Source organism: Brassica napus, chromosome A10 (assembly GCF_020379485.1).
Source record: "Brassica napus cultivar Da-Ae chromosome A10, Da-Ae, whole genome shotgun sequence".
NCBI lineage: Eukaryota > Viridiplantae > Streptophyta > Magnoliopsida > Brassicales > Brassicaceae > Brassica > Brassica napus.
In genome coordinates, this window is record NC_063443.1 from 17,564,069 (window position 1) to 17,586,519 (window position 22,451).

Genomic DNA, 22,451 nt, shown 5'->3' on the forward strand with positions numbered 1-22,451 from the left:
CGATTGATTATTTCCGGGACTTCCAGAGCGGTGGAGCTAAGCTAACACGTTCACACACGGTGCCTTTGTAATTTAGTCAACGATCCGACAGCTCAAACCTGACTTAGTGGAAAGCATTATTCTTTTTTCCCCCGAAATATAAAATAGAATAAATAATAGTAACAGTGTAATACAAATTTTACAAACGAACAATTTTAATAAATTATTAAATAAGTGCATGGAATACATTTTAGTAGTGTGTAGCAATTCATCATATTGGAAAAAAAAAATTGGACTACGCTAAGACAAGGTACAAAGTATTTTATAACTTACATAAACGTAGATAAAAAAAAAAGCACACAATCATTACATCACTATCACAAGCTTTTTCTTCCTTCTTTATAATTTTTCTCAATTTGGAAGTTTTTCTTTCTTCCTCTGAAATTTTTCTAATCTATTTACTCCGCATTTAGGCTAAAATAGCTTCTTCTGCTTTTTGATTTTGTATAGTTTCCAAAAAAAAATGGGACAGTTAAATAACGAGAAAAGCTGACCTTGTTTTTAATCCATAGCAGTCTTGTTTTTCCGACCTGTTAAAGGCTTTGGTAACCCATCAAAGATTGAGCTTGTGATAGCCGCAGGTGTAAGCAAATCAGGCTTCAAACTCCACTTAGAAGTCGGCCATAGAGACAGCGATGATGAACCGTTACTGTTGTTACCTTCTGGATCTTGTAGACTCGATGCACTCGACGATTTTCTCACACTGCCAAAACTGTCTGAAACTGGAGCATCCATCAAGTTGATTGGTACAGGATTGAAGTTACTAGTCTCAGATTCTGCTGATGATAGATTAGTTCTGCTCGAGGCTTTCGATCTCAAAGCTAAGCCTTTTCCAGCTATCGATAAAAACCCGCCATTGCTGCTGCTGTTCTCTTCTTTCAGCAGAAGCTCTGGCGTCCGGGATGAAAAATCTGCTTCGGATTTTTGGCGTCTTCTTCTGAACTTATCAGCACTCGTTTCCTGAGCGGTGTTGTTGTTGTTGTCCGGTGATTGGTTAACCTCGTCGAAAAGTGCATTGGCCAAGCTTCTGGATTTCCTGTGGTGGTTTAAGGGAGTGTTTGTCGAAGGGAAAGGTCTGAGGTACTGATTATTACTACCGTTGCTGGAGAAATGATGATGAGAAGTCTCTGTCTTGTTGTTGTAAGTTCCCATCTCCAAGAATCCTCCTTCGGAAACTGTTCTGTTTGCTGGTTTTAGCCCGTAGTAACCTTGAAGGGAAGACATGGCTGGAGAAACTTTCTTATCCGAAGATTTTAATCTCAGAGACTGGAATGAGTCGAACATATCGTTGTGGCTATCGTTTGGCGGTTCCAGTTCGTGGCATGAACATCCCTCTCTGCAAATAAAGATCGCATGAGAAGAGAACCAGTTGATATTGAATATGGAGCGCAACCAAAGGCTCTATCTTTGGGAAAATTAAGAAACAAAGTTTAGTTAATAAAGTACCCATGGTGTAAGGAGCCATTAGATAAACAAGGAGAAGGAGGATGTCTTCCAGGTAACGGAATCTGAAGAGACTTGAGAGCAAACATTTGAAGATCAGTAACAAGTCCATTCATCTTTTTCACATCTGCAACCTGAAAGCAGAGGCATTTCCAACAACACAAAATCAAAATCAAAACATTAAAAAAAAACAAAACTTTTTCCTCCTCATGTGTTCTTCATCATCATATCATCCCTCAATTCAAAAATAAATAAAATCTCTTTAAAATCTGTAACTTGAAAGCAAAGCATCTTAATAACACAAAAAAAAAAAACAGAACATAAAAACCAAATTTTTTTTTTGTTCCTGATGTGTTCATGCCTCAATTCAAAATAAATAAAATCTTTTTAACATCTTCAACTTGAAAGCAAAGCATTTTAATAACACAAATAAAAACAGAACATAAAAACCAATTTTTTTTTTGTTCCTCATGTGTTCTTCATCATGCCTCAATTCAAAATAAATAAAATCTTTTTAACATCCTCAACTTGAAAGCAAAGCATTTTAATAACACAAAAAAAAAATAAACAGAACATAAAAACCAAAACTTTTTGTTCCTCATGTGTTCTTCATCATGCCTCAATTCAATTTTTTTTTTTAAATATTCATTTCTACCAACACTATTAATTAAACCTCTAATTAAAAGTCCCATTCAACAACAACCTTTTAGCAAATTCCAAACCTAATCTCATCATGGCAAAATATCTTCTTCTTTTTATATTACCTCAACGCCGTATTTAATGGCAATGCCGGCGAGAGTATCGAACTTGGATACGCGGTGCTCGATATATCCCCGGTCCGGCGAATTGGAGCCAGGAAACGGCGGGGAAGAGCTGGAAGGTGGAGGAGACGAAGTCGGCGACGGGATCCGAAGAATCTTAGATCTAGAAGGACTCTTCTCTCTCGAATTCTCCAACCGATCTAAGAATCCACCGTAATAATCATCATCACGGAACTTTCCGTTGCTGTATTGCGGAGTCCCGTTGCGATTCGAAAGCCTTCTCTCTCGATCCATAAACATAACAATAGTCTCTTGACCTCTATCCTAAAACTAGATCTGATCAGAATTCAAACATCAAGCTCGAGGGGGAACGAAAACGAACGGTGAGGGAGAGATTAAAGGAAGAGGCGTTGAGCGATTAAACGAAACTCGTGGACTAAAGAGTCGATTTTGTTTTTAAGGATTCGATTTGAGTTTTTCTTTCTTCTTTTTCGCAGATTTTACGGGGGAAACGAACGAGAGAGATCTCTGTGTGCTCCTCCTCCTCTCTCTCTCGTCGCATCGGTGGGGAATTATATCGAATTTTTATTTTTAATGAGAGCTCAAAAATAGATGAGGAACGAACATACACTATCGCATTATTATTATTAAGAAATTAAGAATATGCTTTTCTAAAATAAATCGCTTTACAACTAAAACAAATTGACATCCATTTTGCTTTCCGACGTTAATAATTTGTTTTTTTTTTTAAATCATTGCATTTTAAGAAACATGTAAGCAAGTTTTTTTTAATAATAACACTAAAATGTTCGAATATTATTAAAAAGGAATTTGAGATATTTATTGAGATTTTGATTCGGTCAAAAGAAATTTATCTAGTGGATAATAAGAAGAGCTTATAAAGTCAAAAAAACCAAGTCTGTATCTTTGACAAAACAAAATGTCGGCGAGGGGCAGAGTCTAGCTAGTTAAATCACATTCTTCTTTACACAACTAGTAATAAATAAAACAATTAATTACAGACGTACGGTTTAATTAAACACATTCCTAACCTACCACAAACTCAAGAGAGAGATAGAGAGTGGTCACAGTGGTCCAACCTCTCTCTCTCGTATGGCTTTAAATGCTTGGTTTGAGACAAATGTCAGGTTACTTTGAGTCCTTTGAACGTTGGTGATCCTACATGACGATTATATTCATACAACGCAGTATGAAATGTTGTTTGAACATTTGTGTTGAAGCCTGAATGCGTGATTATCGATCTCTCCGTTTACCTCCAACTTGCAACTCTGACATCAAGTATCTCCCAAGGGTTCAGTTCGATGTCTCATTGTATGAGTTATGTCTTGGTGGCTAGCTTCCTATACATAGTAAAGCTTGTTGAGGTTTATTCAAGTTGTTAGAGGGGTCATATACCGTTGGCTTATATGTTTTCATCCAGTCAAGAATGTAATTCGATACTATTATTATAATATGTTTAGAAAGAGACATCGGGGATGTAGCTCAGATGGTAGAGCGCTCGCTTAGCATGCGAGAGGTACGGGGATCGATACCCCGCATCTCCATTTTTGTTTCAGAAGTAATTTTTGCGACTCGTCCATAACTGGCCTCTTATATAACACAAGCAACTCAGATACCTTTTTGGGCCTAGTTAAAATCCGGACAGCCCAAACGTTATTGCTTTTGACTCTTAATCTCTTTTTAACACTTCTTATACTTTTTTTTGTAGTAGCTTCACAACAGAGTTGGTGTGATAACTAAATTGAAAACGAAATCCAGGATTTAGAACAATCAGCTTATAAATACATGGAACAAGGATCTGGATCAGACAGTTGCAAAGAAACAAGGCAATGCTTACTAATTACATCTGAATCACAAAGTGATTTTAGGTTCAAAAGAAGAAGAAGAAAAACAAATCTAAGTTAAAATGTAAAGAGCATATCAACACCAAGACAGACTTCTTTTTTTTTGCACTTTACAGAGAAATGCTAGAAAAAAAGACAATGTTAAATAAAGGCTTCTCCCTTCTTCTTGATTAGCTTTGTAGATTTGACTGCTGTTGGGTATCTACTTGTTGCTCAGGATCTGGCTGAGGAACAGAAACACCACCACCACCATTCATTCTAGCTCGAGCTTCAGCAAACATCCTCTGTTGTTCCGCTGCTGCTTCCTCCTCCGTCATCTCTGCTCCGCTGTTCATCTTCACACTCCTCTGTGAATCTTGCTGCACAATTTCGCAAAACACCAAAATTCAGGTTCTGGCATTTAAAGCAGCTCGGACAATGGAGGGATCTTACCATGGTTTCGTATCGATGCTGCTCATAAGCAGCGTAGACTTCTTCAACGTATTCCCCAAAGCCAAGAACCTGAAGCGCTTTGAGAACATGCTCAGGTGCGATCGTTCGCTTATCCTCTTTGTTACACACTTCATTAGACTCTGATGATATAAGATTAATGAACTCTGCGATAACACAAAGATTAGCAGCTACATATACACCTAAATTTGTTTAAGATTATCATAAAAGACTTGATCATATTACCAACACAGCACTCGATGAGAAGATCTTGAGCATCTCTAGCAACACGAACATCTGCTGGTAACATCTCCTTTATTATTTTAGTCATTGTAGCTGAGAAACATCACAAGAACAACGATAACGTATTGTTAATTAAAAGCTTCATGGAAACCACTGATGCAATCAATCCTTGAATCGCAAATTCAATAGAGATCAAAGGAACCTTTAGGAAGCGAAGCATCTTCCTTAGACTTTCCAACTATATCCATCGGATCCATCGTTTATCTCTCTGCAGAATCTCAATTCAAAAAAACGATATCTAATATGATGAAGAAGAACGAAGAGAGAACGAATCGAGTAACCGACTGACCTCAGATCGAACCGGAGGCTGAGTCACGACGGAGACGGAGATCTTATCGGCGTGTTTTTTTTTTTTCCTCTCTTCTTTTCGCACTTTCTCTCTCTCTACACGGAAGTCGATTAGGGTAAGAGCTATTAAATGGGCTTTTTACTAGACCTTTTGAAGCTGGCCCGAACCGGCCCGTTCCAGCGCTTTGATTCTCTGTTTTTGATTTCGAATAACCAAACCATCCGGTTAAAGGGCTGGATAGTTTTGTAATTACGAGGGAGTTATAACTAAAGTCATTGGTTGATTTGATCAAAAAAAAAAAGACATTGGTTGATTTTGTAGTTATATATTAAAAAAAAGTCCAAACCTGATCCATCGTAAATTCAGGAGAGAAAAGAAAAAAAGATTTCAGAGATGGGTATCTAATCAATCAGATTCTGGTTGACTTGTTCAAACATTATGGGTGTAACTGGTGACAAATAAAAGGAACATATGGAATGATAGGAATCACTATTTATGGAATTTTGTGGAATGGAATCAGTATTCCATTTGTTCATGAACATTTTTGATTTGGAATGATTTTTCAAATGATAGTTAAAATTTTATTTGGAATAATATGGAATGATGTGGAATTGAATGGAATACCCTTTCCATTTTTCTTTTGTAAATGGTGAACAATTTTTGGAATGCATAGGAATTAAGCATTCCGGAAGTTTTTATTCCAAAAACATACATTCCAGTTGCAGCCTATCACTCTGTTTCCTTCTTTTTGTGTTTGACTTTCTGTGTAGATCCATAGATCTTACATGAACTCCAGATTCCTTTTGTCCCAGTTTATCTGCAGATGCATGTGTGTTTCATAGATTTGTTCTACGTTATTATTTTATTCTTGTCCATGTGCGTCTGTCTTGATTGATGAGCCAATAAAGATCTAGCAACTATTGTTACTTATTGTGCTTGTTTTTTGACCATTGTTTTTCAGATCTGAGATTTATTGTTTGCTCCAAATCGGGAAATTATTCTTTTTTCCCCATTTCATTTCATTTCATTTAAAAAGTTAAATTTAATTTGTTAGAGAAAAAGGAGTAAAAGATGCTGGAGGCAGCGGTTGATCGATCTCTTTGTGGGAATTTTTGAAAAACAAAATTAAAAGCATGAACAGATCGATAAACCTCTGCATCCAGCGGTCGCCTCTTCATCAATCATCACTTTTTAATCCGCTTTTAACTTTCAAAGATTACATAATCTTTTTTTTTTTTGGTTATTGACTCGATCTCTTGTGTACGCAGTAAATTGGTTTCCTAGTACTTTTGTTTGTTTGTTAATTGAGTATACATATGTTCATAGTTGACTGATATTCCCTTTGCTTTAAGTCAATGCTATCCAGTGGATCTGGAGTTTGATTATTTCGAAGAAAAAAATCAGTTTTTTTTGTATGAATTATGATTCATCTTGTATGTTCTGTTCTCAAAGACGTTGTTATTATGTTTCATGTAACCTCTTGGTTTCATAAAGTGATGAATGCTTGCATAACACATTTGTATTTCATCTTTACTTAAGAGGATTTTAAGCGCTTGTTTCTGGCATCATAATCTTAGTTTCTATCCTATTTCGTAGTGATTCGATTTGCAGGGATTATATTTCTCAGTTGAAGCCATGCCACTGGTTCTTGTTACTGTTGGAAGCTGATTTCATGTTTACTCTGAAAGTAGATTTGGTTCGGCGACGCTTTGAGTTGGTTCTAGTAATTTATTTCTACCTGTAAACATAGGAGATGGATACAAGTTATATAGCATTTATTTTCTGACTTCTGCTATATATTTTTTCTTGGCATGTTTCAAAATTATCAATCAAATTTCCACATTTTAATGTTCTATGATATTTATGCTAAAGATCTTTCCAACATAAAGAAAATTATTTATTCAAACTCTTAATGTTATCTGTTCCTCTGAAAATCATGAACTCACCTGAAAATGGTCCTGCGTTTTAGGTTTGTTAATACTATCTGCCACTTAACATGGGATGTGTTGCTGTTTGCATTCCACCCATGGATGATGTGGTAAGTCTGAATAAAGAGTTCAACAATGGCCTGGTATTCCATCAGCTTATTGACCAACTAAACCATCTATCAACAAATTAATTAGTTGGTCTTTAATATAAAATTGAACAGATTGGGGGAATCAGGTATAAGGTTATTATGGGAGCTTTAAACCATCTCCAACATATTTTACTATTTTTTTCAATAAAAAAAATATTAAATATGAGACTTGTTTTAATATATTTCTCTAAAATATCAATATCTAAATAAAAATTAAAAGATAGATTAACATTTCTCTAAAAATAGAAGAAAAATAGCAATATACAATTTAGAACAAAAAATAATAGAGTTGAAATAGTAGATAGTTTACATGGTAGGCTGTAATAGATGATCCGTCCATCCCTGACATTAGTTGGAAGGTATTCCAAATTTGGGTCAGACAGTATGGTACGTTTTCGGGCTAGTCCACTCTGTAGCACTAAATGCGTTTTTCCCAGGACCGTTCGGATCAGCCGATAAAACTTATAAATAAATAAAAAATCTCTCCCATAAATCCTGTTACAGAAACAAATATAGAGATGAATTGGAGTATTATGTTTCCGAGCCTATCATGATCCGAAACAGCGCGCACCCAAACACGTTTCTCTTTATTAAGGCCCAAATAGTTTAGCCCATAAAAATATCTAAAAACTACACATACGTTTCAAGCCCATGTGAACTTAGGGCTTCCAAGACTCTCATCTTCTGCACAAGCACATGTATAAAACCCCACATGGTTTGGTATAGCAATTGTCATAAACCCTAACTCACTTCCGCCACACTTTTTACTCAGTTGCTAGCTCAACATGGGAAGCGATACCGAAGCAGAGAAGTCGAGTCACAAGGAGGAGAAGAAGAAGGTTATCTCTCTTGCTCCTATCGCCAAACCTCTCGCCGGCAAAAAGCTCCAGAAGAGAACATTCAAACTCATTCAAAAAGGTACCAATCTTATACATGCTCACTCCCATTAGTGTTCCTTTGACACTAAAATAGCCTCTGATATATTGTATCTGTTTGTTTCAGCTGCTGGAAACAAATGTCTGAAGAGAGGCGTGAAGGAAGTGGTCAAGAGCATAAGACGTGGCCAAAAAGGGTTCGCTTTTTTTTCTGTTTCCTTTTCATTTATTCTCGTGAGTGCAGTATATGTTAGTTTAATTAAAACCGTGTACAATTAAGCCGATGCTCTGGATTTAAAATAATGAATGTAGCATGGTACTGTACACGAAAACTGAACTATGGATCGACATGTCTGCCATCTCTGAGTTTAAATATGATTAGACGGCCTGGTTTAGATCCACATTATATCCCTCTGTTGTTGTTATTATTAGCTAATTGTAATTAGTATGCATCTGTTCTAGGAAATAGATTGTGACGTGTACAATTAAGCCGATGCTCTGGATTAACTAGATGAAGGAAGCATGGTACTGTGCACGAAAACTGAGCTTGCTGCGGATTGACATGTCTGCCCTCTTTGAGTTTTTCTTTGATAAGAGGGCCTGGTCGAGATCCACATTCTATGCTTATGATGACTTGTCTTTTGTGTATTACTTGTTTTTAGCAATTTACTGTTGGTAGAATCCGTGTACAATTAAGCCGATGCTCTGGATTAAACATAATGAATGTAGCATGGTACTGTACACGGAAACTAAATCATGAGTTTGAAATGTCTGTGCCCTCTCTGAGTACCTAATCGGTTCTTTGATTTGCGGGCCTGGTTTAAACCCACATTCGCCTGTCTATTTTTATTAGAAAAAATGATTACTTGTATACTTTATTCCTCTGGTTTGTGTTGTAATATATTTTTGTTGTTTTTGTTTCAGATTATGCGTTATAGCTGGAAACATTTCTCCCATCGATGTGATTACCCATCTCCCGGTCTTGTGTGAAGAAGCTGGTGTTCCTTACGTCTACGTTCCATCCAAAGAAGTAAGCCAGTCTTCTTAAATTCCAAATCTATCTTGTTATGTATCTTTTTGCTCGTGTCTAAATTTTGTATGGTGTTATATTCAGGATCTTGCGCAAGCCGGGTCTACGAAACGACCAACATGTTGTGTATTGGTCATGCTTAAACCGGCCAAGGGAGAGCTAAGCGCAGAAGATCTTAAAAAGTTGAAGACAGACTACGAACAAGTCTCTGAAGACGTTAAAGAGCTTTCAACTTCAGTAACCTGATTAGGAACTAGAATCAGAAAACACACGAAAATTTGTTTCTGTTGAGTGCCTTTGTGGCTTTTTTGGTTATTGAATATGTTTAGGCCCTTATAACGATTGTAATTTAGGATCATAAAACAATGTTTTTTTATCATATTTGTCTGATGGGCTACTAAATCTCTACATTAATTACGTTTCATACAGCTTTAAATGTCAAAACAGTAATTTATTCAGACAAGTTCGTACAGCATGGGCGGAGATTCTTATTCTGATTGCCAGCTGTCAGTAAGTGAGGTCTAGATTCCGATTCCGCGCGCCAGTAGAGGTGTGGGGTCGGGAATTGAGAGTTGAATAGTAAAGTACTGGGGTCCAATTAAAAGAAGACAATAACTATGTGGGTCTCCTAATAAAACCTTCACAAGTAGAGCATCACAGTTAAAATATCTGACTTGTCAGCTCTCTCCCACCTGTCACGCAGAGATAATCTGAGAATGGAAGAGTCACGAGAATCTCCGGCGGATCACGGCTTTTACATGCCGGCGGAGTGGGAACCTCATGCTCAAACCTGGATCGGTTGGCCTGTATGTATAATCTCTCTTTTTCTTCTCGTAACTCCATTTACGTAGAGAATGAATGTTTGTTCCTTGATTGGAGAAAATAAGTTAAAGGCGATTCTCTAGAACTGGATCTAGCTAGCTGTGCTTATAACTTCTGCATGCGATCTTTGTTTTTTTTCTTGATCCTGATATGTTCATGACTTTCACTCGTTTTGGCTTTTGCGAAGGTTTAGCTTCTAGATTACGTTTTTTGTTCTCTCCTCTTCCTCGTCAAGTCTGTTGTGAAATGTTTTAGTTCAAGTTAGCTTATAGATATGAGATAAGAGATCGGATCTGTGGCAGCGCAAAGCTATAAACATGCTTTTGTGATGTTGGATTTGGGTTTTAATTCTGAGTTTCTGACATAAAAACAATGGCTGGCAGGAACGGCAAGATAACTGGCGTCACAACGCTTTACCTGCACAACGAGTGTTTGTAGATGTTGCAAAGGCAATCTCCAAGTTCGAACCTGTGACAGTCTGTGCAAGCTCGGCTCAGGTGTGTTTAGTTATAATCATTAAACCATAATCGACTTCGAGTTTCTTTTAAAAAGTATTCTTCGTTTTTGTTTTCATGAATGTTAGTGGGAAAATGCAAGGAAACAGCTTCCAGAGGAGATTAGAGTTGTTGAGATGAGCATGAATGATTCTTGGTTCCGCGACTCTGGACCAACTGTGACTTTCTTTATCTTCTTCTCTCTTTTCTCCTTCATCTTCCAAAACCTATACTAATCGTGTTTGCTTCTCTCTCTCTCTCTGTCTCACAGTTTGTTGTGCGGAAAGGACCATCAAAGCTCAGTTCCCTTACCCGAAACATCGCTGGAGTCGACTGGAATTTCAATGCCTGGGGAGGTAAGGTTCTGTGGTTCTCTTCTCTAGAATTTTTTTAGTTACTGCTTGACACACTTTTTGGACTTTTAAACAATGGCAGGAGCTGATGATGGCTGCTATAATGATTGGAGTCATGACCTCCTAGTTTCTAAAAAGGTTCATAAATGGTTAGCAAAACATTACTTATCAGTACCATGTTTCAAATACTTATTTGCTCTTTTCTTCTCCCCCCATCAATCAGATTCTCGCTGTTGAGCGGATTCCAAGATTTCAACACTCCATGATTCTTGAAGGAGGCAGCATCCATGTCGACGGTGAAGGTTTGTATAAACAATAAACTCAGTAACTAGCCTGAGTTTATTTTGTATTCTCTTAACTTCACTTTGTTTATTCTGCTGTTTCAGGTACCTGTCTTGCGACAGAAGAGTGTCTCTTGAACAAAAACCGGAACCCTCACATGAGTAAAGAGCAGATAGAGGAAGAACTCAAGAGATACCTCGGAGTACAAACAATCATCTGGCTTCCTCGTGGTCTTTACGGTAACTTCACTCTTCTTGTCTCATACTAACTCTATAGAAACCAGCGATCTTATACAAATACGATTTTTTTTTTGGCAGGTGATGATGACACAAACGGCCACATTGATAACATGTGCTGCTTTGCTAAACCGGGAGTTGTGTTACTGTCTTGGACAGACGATGAAACCGATCCTCAATACGAAAGATCAGTGGAAGCTCTTTCGGTTTTCTCAAACTCCGTTGATGCTCGTGGCAGGAAGATTCAAGTCATCAAGCTCCACGTCCCTGGACCGCTTTACATGACCGAAGAAGAATCTTCCGGAATCATTCAGGCAACTATTTCTAACTAAATTTACATAGAAAAATAGAATAAGAAAAATTACGGATAGTTTTTTTAATTTATTTTCACGAAAAACAGGTATTTTGGAAAAAAAAAGACCAAAAAAAGTTCTATTGAAAGGTAAATATGTATTTATACTTAAAGAATTGGGTTTTGGAAATGGTTCAAAATTTTAAAAATAAAAATAAAATTTAAAATTTTGAAAATAAAATAAATTATTTTGGTCATTTTGTTTTTTTTTTAACGGCTTTGTGACAAAAACTTAAAAAAATGCTATCCGACAGGATTGACCTATAAATAATCTGAGTTTTATTTTTTTTAAATAGATTTGATAATGTAAGAAGTCACAATGTTGCAGGAAGGTGAAGCTAAAGCAAGGCTTGCAGGGACAAGACTAGCAGCATCGTATGTGAACTTCTACATAGCTAACGGAGGAATAATCTTGCCGCAGTTCGGTGACGCTAAACGCGATGAAGAAGCGATCCGCGTCCTCTCAGAGACATATCCTCATCACTCGGTAAGTTAACGGTCTCTCCTTGATTCATAAAAATATAAGAGAGTGAAAAAAACAAACTAATCGATTTGACTTTGTTATCTTCTTATTCTTGGGGAAGGTTGTGGGGATTGAGAATGCAAGAGAGATTGTTTTAGCTGGAGGAAACATACATTGCATCACGCAGCAGCAGCCGGCGGAGCCTATTTCCGTCGCCGTCAACGGCGATTGACGGTGTTCGGGTTTTATGAATCCTGGCCGTTAGATTTGGTTCAGGAGAGCAAACCGGTTCACCGTTGTATTGTTTCTAAAACCGGATCGGTTTAATATTAGTAAAATCATTTCTGTCGGTTTAAATACCAAACGGGAAATAAATTTTAATTAGACCCAAAAAGGTGATGATTGTCTTCTTGGTACCACGACTTTTTCTGGTTAAATTTTAAAATATTTTGTAGTAATGGTTTGTTACATGAACCAATAAGCTAATTGCAACAAATTAATTATGATTAATTTTAATTAGTGAAAATACGGAGAGCTGACATGAATGCTTTAGCTCTAGAGAATACGAAAGAGCGATTCGAGATCTGGAAAATGCGAATCTGAAGGATCTTCGAAAGGTTTCAATAGAGACTGAGGAAGGAGAGATTGCATAGTATGGGCTGTTCGTTTTCGGGATTGGACGCGCTTTACGACGCCGTCAACGGCGGAGGCGACGTGTGGATCAATGAGAATCGGTTCAGAGTCGTGAGGCAGCTCGGCGAAGGCGGTTTCGCGTTCGTTTTCCTGGTGAAGGAGATCGTCGCCGACGCTTCCGGTGGCGGTCTGGCGAAGAAAGTCAAGGATCCGTCTCATATCTCCGGTTAGTATTGATCGTTCTCTCGAATTGTTTCCCAATCGTGATTGAATCTGAGCTACTGTTTCTGTTTAGCTTCGTTTTCGTTTGCCATCTGCATCGTGGTATGTTAGGTTTAAGCTCGGAATCAATGTAGGAATCATATGTTATAGGGTTTAAGCTCGGAATAGGCGAATCTTGTACCACTTATAATGAGTTTAGAGCTTAGAACAAACAGATTCGATCCTGTGTAGTCAACCACCAAGATTACAGTGAAACTACTTTCATATGGTTAAGACTCTGAATCAACCTCTTTGATTTTTTATAGCTGTTCGATCCACTATGCAGCTGAAACTATGGTATTCTAGAGATTGGTTCTTTGGCACCAGAACTTGGCTTGGTTCTTTAACATAATTCATCTTTGTACCATGGCTAAGGTCGATTTTTTTTTAATCTGTGATTTGATTTTAGTTGATGGGACTTATGCTGTGAAGAAAGTTCTGATTCAGAACAAGGAGCAGCTGGAATTGGTGCGGGAGGAGATTCGTGTTTCGTCCTTGTTCAACCACCCTAACTTGCTTCCTCTCCTTGATCACGCTATTATTTCTGTTAAGGTAGATAAGCACTGCTCTCAAACTTACATGCTTGATGTTTGTCTCTGTAGTTTTCTCATTTGAAGTCCGGTTTAGAAAAGTGTGTTGATTTTCGATCTGGTTAGGACGGCCAAGGGGGAGCTCGGAAACACGAGGCCTTCTTGCTATTCCCTGTTCACCTTGATGGGACCTTGCTGGATAACTCCACATCGATGAAGGCTAAAAAGGAATCATTCTCAACAGCTGATGTTCTGCATATCTTTCGTCAGGTAACTTCGGTTTTCTCCTTGACAAAGATAAAAACTTTGGTTTTCTACACTTTTCTTCATCTCTTGTAACTAACCATTACGTTATGCTGTTATAGTATATATTGAGAACCATGTGGTTTATTAAATGATTAGCGCTGAATTGCAAGCGTTGTGATTACTGAAAGTTATTCCCACTGCAGCTTTGTGATGGACTCAAACACATGCACTCTCTGGAACCACCATATGCTCACAACGATGTCAAACCTGGAAACGTGCTTTTAACTCGTAGAACAGGACAGCCGCCTCTTGCGATTTTGATGGACTTTGGGAGTGCTCGTCCATCACGGAAGCAAATCCGCTCCCGTCAAGAGGCCTTACAGTTACAGGTTCTATATCCATCCCTTATTCATACTCATTACAAGCCTCTGAGATCATGCTACTACTCCGTATTGTGTATATATAATTCCATTCTGATCGGTCATAAACTTGTTATGTTCTGTTGTGAAATTTTTCATGTTCTCTTCTTGACTTTAATAGGAATGGACATCTGAACATTGTTCAGCACCGTTTCGAGCTCCAGAGCTCTGGGATTGCCCAAGCCATGCAGATATCGATGAGAGAACAGATATTTGGTCTCTAGGCTGCACGTTATACGCAATAATGTAAATACGATTATCATCCCTGTAAGATTAAACAGGTCATGTACTTAATTAATTGAAGAGAGAGACTATTGTGGGTTTTTGCAGGTATGGTATGTCTCCATTTGAATATGCACTTGGAGAATCTGGTGGGAGTCTTCAGCTAGCAATCGTGAACGCTCAGATAAAATGGCCAAACGCAGGACCAAAGGCTTCGTATCCTGAAGCTCTTCATCAGTTCGTGACTTGGATGCTGCAACCGCAGGCTGCGGTTCGACCGCGCATTGGAGATATCATCATCCACGTCGACAAATTGATCGCGAAATTTACCAAATGAATCCTTTATTCTAGTGGTTTTTGAAAGAGGTAAAAGAAATGTTCACTAGGTACATTGGTACACATAAACGCATTGTCTCTCTCTTTTATTTACATGTTTAGGTATTTGATACATTCTTAATGTAATTTAAAACTATTAGCATTTGTTGTCTTTTGTTTATCTTGTGGTAACCAACAAATGACTTATGGACAACATATATATCCATGTAAAATAGTGTTCTTTTTAAATGTAAAATAGTGTTGTTTGTGGTAGTAATGGTTTGGGTTCAAAAAAAAAAAGTGGTAGTAATGGTTTATAATGATTTCTTGTAACGAAGCATAACGTTTAGTATAATATTGTTGTGTAAGCTATATCGTACATTTAAGATGTGTGTAAAGCAGTGTTCACTAGGTGCATGGGTACAATAAATACATAGCCGTAGACGTAACATGTTGCTGAAGGAGTTATTCCCTACTTAAATGAAATTATTTTTTGGTATATGTTGAGAAAAATATATTCCACATGTCTATAGGTACGACGACCTTTTACTTTTACGGATTTGAGTCACTTCAGGGAAACAAAAGAAATAAATAGTGTAAGTCAATTTCTGGAAGATAAATGTCTGCACCCATTTATTTCACAGTCAGTAAAATTATTAATTTCAAACGTAACTTCTGGCTTCTGTGACTCTAAAGTAGAAAGATCTACAGTTCCCCACATAAAAAATGATGATCGTACCTTTATACCTATTCCTTCCTCTCTATGGCTCTATATTTCCATTTTCAGAAACTTCTGATATTTTGACCAATAAACCTAATATTTATATAATTAAACTGACGAAATTCATAAATAATTTCAGATATTTGGATTTGTACCAAACGTTCTATAATAATATAACGTTTCTTACAAAAAAAGTTGATTAACTCCATACCTCTTCGATATTACAGAATGATCCTGAACTGAAATTCAAGTGGTAGCCTGCACTGGAATTAAACCAATCCTGATATAGGTAAATTTACTGCACTGCATGTGAAAGAAATATATTTAATTTGCTGTATTGTGAGTCTTGTGACATTGCAAGCAAGAGCTGTTTGAACTTTTTGAAGAAGAGAGAAAGGACTTAACAGCAGTAAATTAAAGAAAGACAGAACAGCTCAAGTCACATGGATATAGTAATTTACTAAATTAAAATTTTCTAAAGTGTTCACGCTTATTAAGAATTCAATAAATATTTATAAATTAATTTTTTTTAATTTTATTTTACATTTTCCAATAACTTTTCACCAGTTAAATTTAATTAATTCAAATATTTTCATTTAATGTTTCTTAAAAGTATAAAAAATACCTTAAACATATAAAAATATATATATTTGTAGAACAAGTAAAAAATCTATAACATCTTACTTTCGAAAACGGATGGAGTAATTTTTAGTACTTCATATTTACTGTCCATTACACATTTTCCAATTATTATCTCACCAGATCAAAGTTATTCTCCCTCCCCAACCATATTGATAATCGGATAGATTGCAAAAATAGAAACATAATAGAAACCCAACATAATAAAAAGCTTGAAAACATTCTTCCCTCACACTTTCCTTCGTTATAAGTGTGTTGTCCTCTATACTTACATGTAGTATTAAAATATAAAATATCATTGATTAATGATTAGTATTGGTACATTGTCGTTAAAAAAAAGTATTGGTACATTGTATATGTGCATACTCTACGTACTCTCACTTTGAATATAATATCCCAAAGCATTGGTGTATCTTTACAATACGATCGTTTCGTGTGTAGAAAGAAGGGATATGCATTTCTTTTACACACTAATGGGAGTGTAGAAGAAAAAAAAATGAATAAATTATAATTATGCACTTTATTATATCGTCTTTTCTTCATGTGAAAGGATAAGTTCCAATATTACAAACTCAATGACATCTATTAAAACTATCTTGTTTTTAAGATATAGTATGAAGCTTTAAGTTATTGCATTTAAAAGATATAGTATGAAGTTTTAAGTTATTGCTACCTCTGCGAGATAAGATATTTCACTTTCTCTCCTTCACGACTTCTAGCTGGACTCTTGCTGTTCTCAATCAACTCTCTCCATTTATGGCACTCTCGTCTCTCTTTCTCTCTCTAAGTTCTTAACTCAATTCTTGTTGACATTTTATGAAAGTGTTTTTTTTTGGAGGGGGGGGGGGGGGGGATTAAATTTTTCATTAAAGCTGTAACTACAAAACGTAAACATGGATGATATATAAGAGTCATGCAAATTTGAATTCGATTCGCTTGAGTATAATGTTTTTGACCAGTTAAATCATGGTTTATAATTCTCGAGTACCGAAAAACATAACCTTTTAGTGGACTCTGTTTGTTTCTATTTAAACTAGCAAGATTATGAAATACATGTGGATTGATTTGTGTTTTGCTTATTTAAATATGACAAAGACAAAACATTGAATAACGATTAATATTGTGTTTCTTCAAGCGCTTTCTTTTGCTATACTGTTTTGCTATTTTGTTAAATTTTAACTATTGGATGGGTATATTTGTCTTGTATTATTTAAGTCATGTATATTAATTTTAGGTTGTGAGCTGTCTTTTGGGTCAGAAAGAAGATGAGAGATAAATAGCATTTCTCAGGTGTTTTAAATACAACCTCTTTCTCCATGTCTATCTCCATCTCTCCCACCCAACTCCCTTATCTTTTTTTTAAGTCAGCCTCCCTTAGATATCTTTAGGTTTCCATGAAAAAAAAACCCAAGTAATTTCCATTGTTCCTCTTTTGCGAAGAATATTTATTTTTTACAAAGCAATAATAACTCATATTATTTTGAAAAAAACTTGTTAAACATGCATTCACACACGCTCTTACATATATAAATAGCTTCTCGTGGTGACGGTCTCACTCTAGGGTTTTTTCTTGTTGGTCTCTATTCTTGGGTCTTTTTGTTTCCTCTTCTGTTATTTAAATAAATATATACACTAAAAAGAGTAGTGATTATATTAAAAAATGGAGTCTGGAAAGATCTTTGGATCCGATGAGGATTCTCGCAGCTGTGAATCTGGATGGACAACGTATCTAGCCTCGCTCTCTAATGACCATGACCAAGACTGTTACCATGATGATGATGGTGACGAAGATAGCGATGGTGGTGACTCAATGGACTCTGATGCATCTTCTGGTCCCATGGAAGCCACTGCAAATCTCAAACTTCCTCAAGAGATCGCCGAGCAAAACTCTATAAAGAAAAAGAATAAGAAGACTAATGAAGAGATGATTTTGATGGAGACTAGGGTTCACAACAACAATCATGATGATGGTGATGATCATGAATTTGATGATGATGATGATGATGGTAATGATAGCTACAGTGCAGTTCATAGTTACGTTGGTTTTCGGTTAGACAAGAAGAACTAATTTGATTTTTGATTTCATGTTTATGTTTACTTAAATTTATGTTCCAGTGTTTTCTATTTATATGATCGAATGTTCTGTCCTCATGTCGTTTACGTTTTTAGTTTTAATGACGGAAAATTATTATCTTCCTGCTAATTAATTACATATATAGCCCATTTGATTACCACTGTTACTCCAGTAGCGGTGATTATAGTACTGATACAGTGATGAAGGTGATGATGAGGGTGACTATGGTGATGAATGATAATGAAGTAGCTAGGGTCTCTTGAGATGTACATCAATGCATCCATTATGGGTTTCTTAATGGTTTCCATAGTACCCCATTATGCCTTCTTTCTAATTTCTATGTTCTATCTAGCTATATTCATTTTTCATACTACTAGTCTACTACTAATTAAAAGAAATATACTGATTATCTTCCCACGAATATTGTGTTGGTGGTTTTTTTATTTTATTAATGTTAACTGATATTGTGTTGATGTTGCTTAAGAATTGGCACAGTTGTATTTTGTATGTATAAGCTCGTAACCTAATTATTTCAGCATGTGTATAGACAATTCAGGAAGAGCAGCTACACTCATAGACGCATTTTAGGATACCTTTGTTTACTACATTTCTTCGCATTCATGAGAAGTTTTTTTATATATTAATTAGAAACAAATTTTTTTTGAACATTATTAGAAACAAATTTACGACCAAAGTTTAAACAAAAACAAAAATTTTACGACCTATAACAGGAAAAAAAAACAGATAAAAGTGAATTGTTTGTCTATTTTATAGGGGGCGTTACATAATGCACAATTCTACTGAACAACATGTCAAAAGATGTCAAGAACTCAAGTAGTCTTGACATCTTTTAATCAGTAAAATCCTTTACACTAACTGGCTGAACAAATGTCAAAAAAATCTCTGCAGGTACAAGAAATATGAACACTTAAAAGAAAAAATAGAAAAATATGTTGCATAGATTTGGTTCATAAACTATGGACACATTACACATACACACACACACGTGCACACAGTGTAAGTTGTATATAATTGAGATAACGAGAAATAAAATGAGAAACCATCATCTTTGGTTGTAGCTTAAGTACAGACAGGGAAACATGTTTCGTGACCATAAGGGACATATCTCTTCTGCACGTGTATCTCTCTGCAATTCATTTTTATTTTTTTGTCGTTTTACCCTAAATTTTTTTGCGACATTTGTTCACATGCATCCTCCTGCAGTAACTACACAACTACAAATTGATAGTTTGATACCAACATCGAATCCCAAGATTCGTTTCCCAAATTTTATTTAGGATTTGATCCAGAGAATGTTTAGAAAAAACCTACGGGTTCCACTATATGGTTTATAATTCAATTAAACATATAGGGTTTACAAGTGAATGTTTTAATAGATGTATTTAAAAACACTTAAAATATATGGTTTTGAAACAATACGATTATAGAGTGAAGAGTATCCCTCCTAAGCTTGCTGAAGCTCACAGCACAGTTTTTGGCTCAGTATGGGACCGGTTTTCTTAAGGTTTTGATGGAGGGAGTGGTCAAAGTCGTCCATCAAATAGACCAGATTGTTTAATAGAACCATATTTTACAAGAGTTAAAAATTCATGATTGAATGATCTAAGATTTTGTCTTTCAAACAAACTGTATATATAGCTTTCTAGCAATCCAAGCTTTGATCAAATGAGATAAAAGCAAACAATAATAAAGGCTATCCTCTATTGCCTATACCCTTTGAGCAATATGTATAAACCTTGTCCAAGCTTAATAATATGAGATAAAAGCAAACCAAAAATATACATATGTTCCTCTATATAAATGAGGCGAAAATACAAGATAAAAATAAACTAAAGATGAAGCATGACTCAATCCAAACATTGAATATACATATTCTTCAAGATAAAGACAATTATATATAGACGATGCTTACCAAATCCATCTACCATATATTATTACTACTAGTTGTTGTTCTCTGGCTCTTCCTTCGCTCATAGTCTGTACTATCTGTAGGCAATTCATAACGACAAACAGGACATGTGTTCCTCGTTTTGAGCCATGGAACAATACATTCAGTATGGTACTTATGATCACAGGGCAACCCAACAGCTTCGGTCCCGACATCCATCTCATCTTTGCAAACCGCACAGACGGCACCTTCATCCTTCTCAACATCCAACTGAACCATCGGGAGATCCTTGATGAAAGATCTAGAAGCCGGAGGAAACCTCCGGAGATTGGTAAGACCAGCTTGAGAGAACTGTTCAAACAACATGTCATACTCGGGTGCATTAATGTTAACTTCATTATCACCAGTAAGAAAGATCTCTCTGTTTCCCACATCAAAGTTGATCTCAAGAGTATGAGAGTTCAGCAACACTTCCCACTCGAGGTTCGCGGCCTCCTCTTTTCTTTCCCCTGTGTCTAAACCTTCTGAAGAGATCATCGGTGAGATGGAGATAGAAACCGAAGTATCCTCATCGATGTCAGCTTCTGCAAAACCGGTTAGTATCTCTATCTCCCTTTCATCCTCCAAACCATCACCATCACCATCATCAATTTCTGCAAAACCGGTTAGTATCTCCCTTTCATCCACTAAACCACCACCACCATCAACTTCTTCCCAATCAAACTCCTCAGCAGCTACTCCACGGTCTTCTACTTGGAGTGAGTCCCAACAAAGAGGTATAGTCACATTCACATCATCATCATCATCATCTTCATCATCATAAACATCCTCATCATCATTCAAATCAATCCCCCACACCTCCCTCTCATTCTCATGATGATCATCATCATCATCAGATCCCGATTCGATTGTAATCAACCGAATCTGACTTCCCATCGATGCGATACCGCGAAGCTCAAGATCATCGTCATCAGGTTCATCAAAACCATTGAGGTTGTTAACATCAACAACATCACTATCTATATTCTCAATAAAAACGGTTCCAGATCCCAATCCTAATTCAACAACCACGTCGCAGTTTCCTACTATCACATCACGAGACACCGTACCTTCGTTATCATCGTCGCGAGGAAGAGTTACCTGAGACTGCTCAACACGCTGGTGCGACGGATCCATGTAGAGGAAGATCAGCAATCGGAGATCAATTCGTCGCCTGAAACAACGGCGGCGAGAGAGGTAATCGGTTGTGCGATGATTTGAATCGGATAATGTCTCCTGCGTCGACGTCTAATCATCGATCTGGAAGGCATGATGATAGCATCCGCCGAAATAGGCTGAAGTGAGACTATATCGGCCCATGCACGGCCCATGTTATCATATGCTTTATTTATTTTAATTTTTTCCGTGACAGCATTGATCATGCCTTTATAATTTGACTAGAAAAAGGAATATAATTTTTTTAAGCGAGATACTTTTAGACCATCCAAAAAGGGGAATAGTGAGACAGTTGTCGAATAATGAGTGGGCCGCGTCTTAATCGAGATCGCCATCGAAAAAGAATTAAAAAGAGAGAGAGGGGCATAAGTCCAGGCACGTGAGAGAGCCACGTCATAAGAAAAAAACAGTGTGGGAACAGAACAAAAGAAAACACATCTTCTCTTTTTTGAGTCTTCTCTCTCGGATGGCATCATCTTATATTAATAATAACTCTCTCCACAGCTTTCGCTTTCACGTATTATCAATGACCCATAAACCGACAGGTCACTCAAGAAAGGACTCCACATGCCCTCTCCTTCTATTTCCCATCTTAATTTATCTTATCTTCATTTTCTTATTCAACCATTAATAGAGTGTTCATTTAACAAAATTAATTTTCTAGCATCAATTTTTAATCAACGTCCCTTAAAATTTAAATGATTGTCTTTGTAATATCATTTTTCCAGTGTTTTTCTTCTTTATTAAACTCAATTTTTTAAAAAAAAAATTTACACTAGAGAGAGCAACACATTCAGTACTGTGTGCTATTTATTAGCCAAGGGACTAGGAAAATAACATTATTCACAATATGACCCACCAGTTTACTTTACCTCGAATTTGTAACCCTGATATTGTCTGTCAGAGTTAAAAAAACTTGGGACCCGAAGATGGGTTAATTTCTGTCACGTGATACCATCACGAGAAAGCGACCGGTCACCACCGCTTCTCTCTCTTTACAGGCACGTGCTCTCACGTCTCTCCTCTCCTCCCATTTGCCCGCAGAAAAATCTCACTATCTTTCTCAATCCCATATCCTAATTTAAAAGCATAAGTTTTTATTTTAAAAAAATATCTGGATTAAGTATGATATTTAAATTTATTTTCAAGTTTAC

The 22,451-nt window shown here is 36.5% G+C and overlaps 7 protein-coding genes, 2 non-coding genes and 2 pseudogenes across 11 annotated transcripts; 8 read left to right on the forward strand and 3 right to left on the reverse strand.

The window, feature by feature from the left end:
* Positions 1-176: 176 nt before the first annotated feature.
* On the reverse strand, positions 177-2,863 carry LOC106419488. The gene is made up of 3 exons (XM_013860286.3): positions 2,247-2,863; positions 1,486-1,616; positions 177-1,375 (listed from the first exon to the last, which is right to left on the reverse strand). The coding sequence occupies exons 1-3, from the start codon at positions 2,541-2,543 to the stop codon at positions 541-543; spliced, it is 1,263 nt and encodes a 420-aa protein (XP_013715740.2). The 5' UTR covers positions 2,544-2,863; the 3' UTR covers positions 177-540.
* Positions 2,864-3,735: 872 nt separating this feature from the next.
* Positions 3,736-3,808, forward strand: TRNAA-AGC. The gene has a single exon. It is a non-coding gene; the product is annotated as a tRNA-Ala (tRNA).
* A 216-nt stretch (positions 3,809-4,024) lies between these two features.
* LOC106419066 (protein Dr1 homolog) lies at positions 4,025-5,256 on the reverse strand. 2 transcript variants are annotated; one of them, XM_013859819.3, is made up of 5 exons: positions 5,130-5,256; positions 4,983-5,048; positions 4,784-4,873; positions 4,541-4,704; positions 4,025-4,467 (listed from the first exon to the last, which is right to left on the reverse strand). In XM_013859819.3, exons 2-5 carry the CDS (start codon positions 5,035-5,037, stop codon positions 4,279-4,281), a joined length of 498 nt encoding a protein of 165 aa, XP_013715273.2. In that variant the 5' UTR covers positions 5,038-5,048; positions 5,130-5,256; the 3' UTR covers positions 4,025-4,278. The 2 variants fall into 2 exon arrangements, with proteins under 2 accessions (XP_013715273.2, XP_048598461.1); XM_048742504.1 differs by having other exon boundaries at positions 4,983-5,231.
* A 2,658-nt stretch (positions 5,257-7,914) lies between these two features.
* On the forward strand, positions 7,915-9,525 carry LOC106419177 (H/ACA ribonucleoprotein complex subunit 2-like protein). The gene is made up of 4 exons (XM_013859930.3): positions 7,915-8,124; positions 8,209-8,278; positions 9,006-9,111; positions 9,196-9,525. Exons 1-4 carry the CDS (start codon positions 7,992-7,994, stop codon positions 9,355-9,357), a joined length of 471 nt encoding a protein of 156 aa, XP_013715384.2. The 5' UTR covers positions 7,915-7,991; the 3' UTR covers positions 9,358-9,525.
* Positions 8,382-8,487, forward strand: LOC125579684 (annotated as a pseudogene).
* Positions 8,591-8,700, forward strand: LOC125579685 (annotated as a pseudogene).
* Positions 8,799-8,915, forward strand: LOC125579683. Its single transcript, XR_007317740.1, has one exon. It is a non-coding gene; the product is annotated as a small nucleolar RNA snoR100 (small nucleolar RNA).
* A 165-nt stretch (positions 9,526-9,690) lies between the features above and the next one.
* On the forward strand, positions 9,691-12,571 carry LOC106419494 (agmatine deiminase). Of its 2 annotated transcripts, none has more exons than XM_013860295.3 (10): positions 9,691-9,917; positions 10,317-10,430; positions 10,517-10,606; positions 10,699-10,783; positions 10,863-10,918; positions 11,004-11,082; positions 11,167-11,301; positions 11,380-11,612; positions 11,979-12,137; positions 12,231-12,571. In XM_013860295.3, the coding sequence occupies exons 1-10, from the start codon at positions 9,828-9,830 to the stop codon at positions 12,246-12,248; spliced, it is 1,059 nt and encodes a 352-aa protein (XP_013715749.2). In that variant the 5' UTR covers positions 9,691-9,827; the 3' UTR covers positions 12,249-12,571. The 2 variants fall into 2 exon arrangements, with proteins under 2 accessions (XP_013715749.2, XP_013715748.2); XM_013860294.3 differs by having other exon boundaries at positions 12,235-12,571.
* Positions 12,572-12,629: 58 nt separating this feature from the next.
* Positions 12,630-15,016, forward strand: LOC106419032 (probable serine/threonine-protein kinase DDB_G0291350). The gene is made up of 6 exons (XM_013859778.3): positions 12,630-12,972; positions 13,417-13,559; positions 13,664-13,807; positions 13,987-14,172; positions 14,324-14,448; positions 14,533-15,016. Exons 1-6 carry the CDS (start codon positions 12,768-12,770, stop codon positions 14,759-14,761), a joined length of 1,032 nt encoding a protein of 343 aa, XP_013715232.2. The 5' UTR covers positions 12,630-12,767; the 3' UTR covers positions 14,762-15,016.
* A 1,945-nt stretch (positions 15,017-16,961) lies between these two features.
* LOC106419330 (protein SUPPRESSOR OF PHYTOCHROME B 5) lies at positions 16,962-19,691 on the forward strand. Its single transcript, XM_048742512.1, has one exon. The coding sequence runs from the start codon at positions 17,760-17,762 to the stop codon at positions 18,165-18,167; it is 408 nt and encodes a 135-aa protein (XP_048598469.1). The 5' UTR covers positions 16,962-17,759; the 3' UTR covers positions 18,168-19,691.
* Positions 19,692-19,920: 229 nt separating this feature from the next.
* Positions 19,921-21,408, reverse strand: LOC106419504 (E3 ubiquitin-protein ligase CIP8). Its single transcript, XM_013860309.3, has one exon. The coding sequence runs from the start codon at positions 21,256-21,258 to the stop codon at positions 20,116-20,118; it is 1,143 nt and encodes a 380-aa protein (XP_013715763.2). The 5' UTR covers positions 21,259-21,408; the 3' UTR covers positions 19,921-20,115.
* Between the last annotated feature and the right edge of the window lie 1,043 nt (positions 21,409-22,451).

What these genes read in the sequence shown, in the direction of transcription:
- LOC106419494 (XM_013860294.3), top strand. Translation starts at nt 9,828, where the DNA reads ATGGAAGAGTCACGAGAATCTCCGGCGGATCACGGCTTTTACATGCCG. An exon ending in TCCGCGACTCTGGACCAACT is followed by an intron (nt 10,607 to 10,698) that starts GTGACTTTCTTT and finishes TCTGTCTCACAG; the next exon opens with TTTGTTGTGCGGAAAGGACC. An exon ending in GAATTTCAATGCCTGGGGAG is followed by an intron (nt 10,784 to 10,862) that starts GTAAGGTTCTGT and finishes AAACAATGGCAG; the next exon opens with GAGCTGATGATGGCTGCTAT.
- LOC106419032 (XM_013859778.3), top strand. Translation starts at nt 12,768, where the DNA reads ATGGGCTGTTCGTTTTCGGGATTGGACGCGCTTTACGACGCCGTCAAC. An exon ending in ACGCTATTATTTCTGTTAAG is followed by an intron (nt 13,560 to 13,663) that starts GTAGATAAGCAC and finishes CGATCTGGTTAG; the next exon opens with GACGGCCAAGGGGGAGCTCG. An exon ending in TGCACGTTATACGCAATAAT is followed by an intron (nt 14,449 to 14,532) that starts GTAAATACGATT and finishes GGGTTTTTGCAG; the next exon opens with GTATGGTATGTCTCCATTTG.
- LOC106419488 (XM_013860286.3), bottom strand. Translation starts at nt 2,543, where the DNA reads ATGTTTATGGATCGAGAGAGAAGGCTTTCGAATCGCAACGGGACTCCG. An exon ending in CCATTAAATACGGCGTTGAG is followed by an intron (nt 1,617 to 2,246) that starts GTAATATAAAAA and finishes CTCTGCTTTCAG; the next exon opens with GTTGCAGATGTGAAAAAGAT. An exon ending in AATGGCTCCTTACACCATGG is followed by an intron (nt 1,376 to 1,485) that starts GTACTTTATTAA and finishes CTTTATTTGCAG; the next exon opens with AGAGGGATGTTCATGCCACG.
- LOC106419066 (XM_013859819.3), bottom strand. Translation starts at nt 5,037, where the DNA reads ATGGATCCGATGGATATAGTTGGAAAGTCTAAGGAAGATGCTTCGCTT. An exon ending in AGATGCTTCGCTTCCTAAAG is followed by an intron (nt 4,874 to 4,982) that starts GTTCCTTTGATC and finishes GATGTTTCTCAG; the next exon opens with CTACAATGACTAAAATAATA. An exon ending in AGCATCGATACGAAACCATG is followed by an intron (nt 4,468 to 4,540) that starts GTAAGATCCCTC and finishes GAAATTGTGCAG; the next exon opens with CAAGATTCACAGAGGAGTGT.
- LOC106419177 (XM_013859930.3), top strand. Translation starts at nt 7,992, where the DNA reads ATGGGAAGCGATACCGAAGCAGAGAAGTCGAGTCACAAGGAGGAGAAG. An exon ending in ATTCAAACTCATTCAAAAAG is followed by an intron (nt 8,125 to 8,208) that starts GTACCAATCTTA and finishes TGTTTGTTTCAG; the next exon opens with CTGCTGGAAACAAATGTCTG. An exon ending in ATAAGACGTGGCCAAAAAGG is followed by an intron (nt 8,279 to 9,005) that starts GTTCGCTTTTTT and finishes TTTTTGTTTCAG; the next exon opens with ATTATGCGTTATAGCTGGAA.
- LOC106419504 (XM_013860309.3), bottom strand. Translation starts at nt 21,258, where the DNA reads ATGGATCCGTCGCACCAGCGTGTTGAGCAGTCTCAGGTAACTCTTCCT.
- LOC106419330 (XM_048742512.1), top strand. Translation starts at nt 17,760, where the DNA reads ATGGAGTCTGGAAAGATCTTTGGATCCGATGAGGATTCTCGCAGCTGT.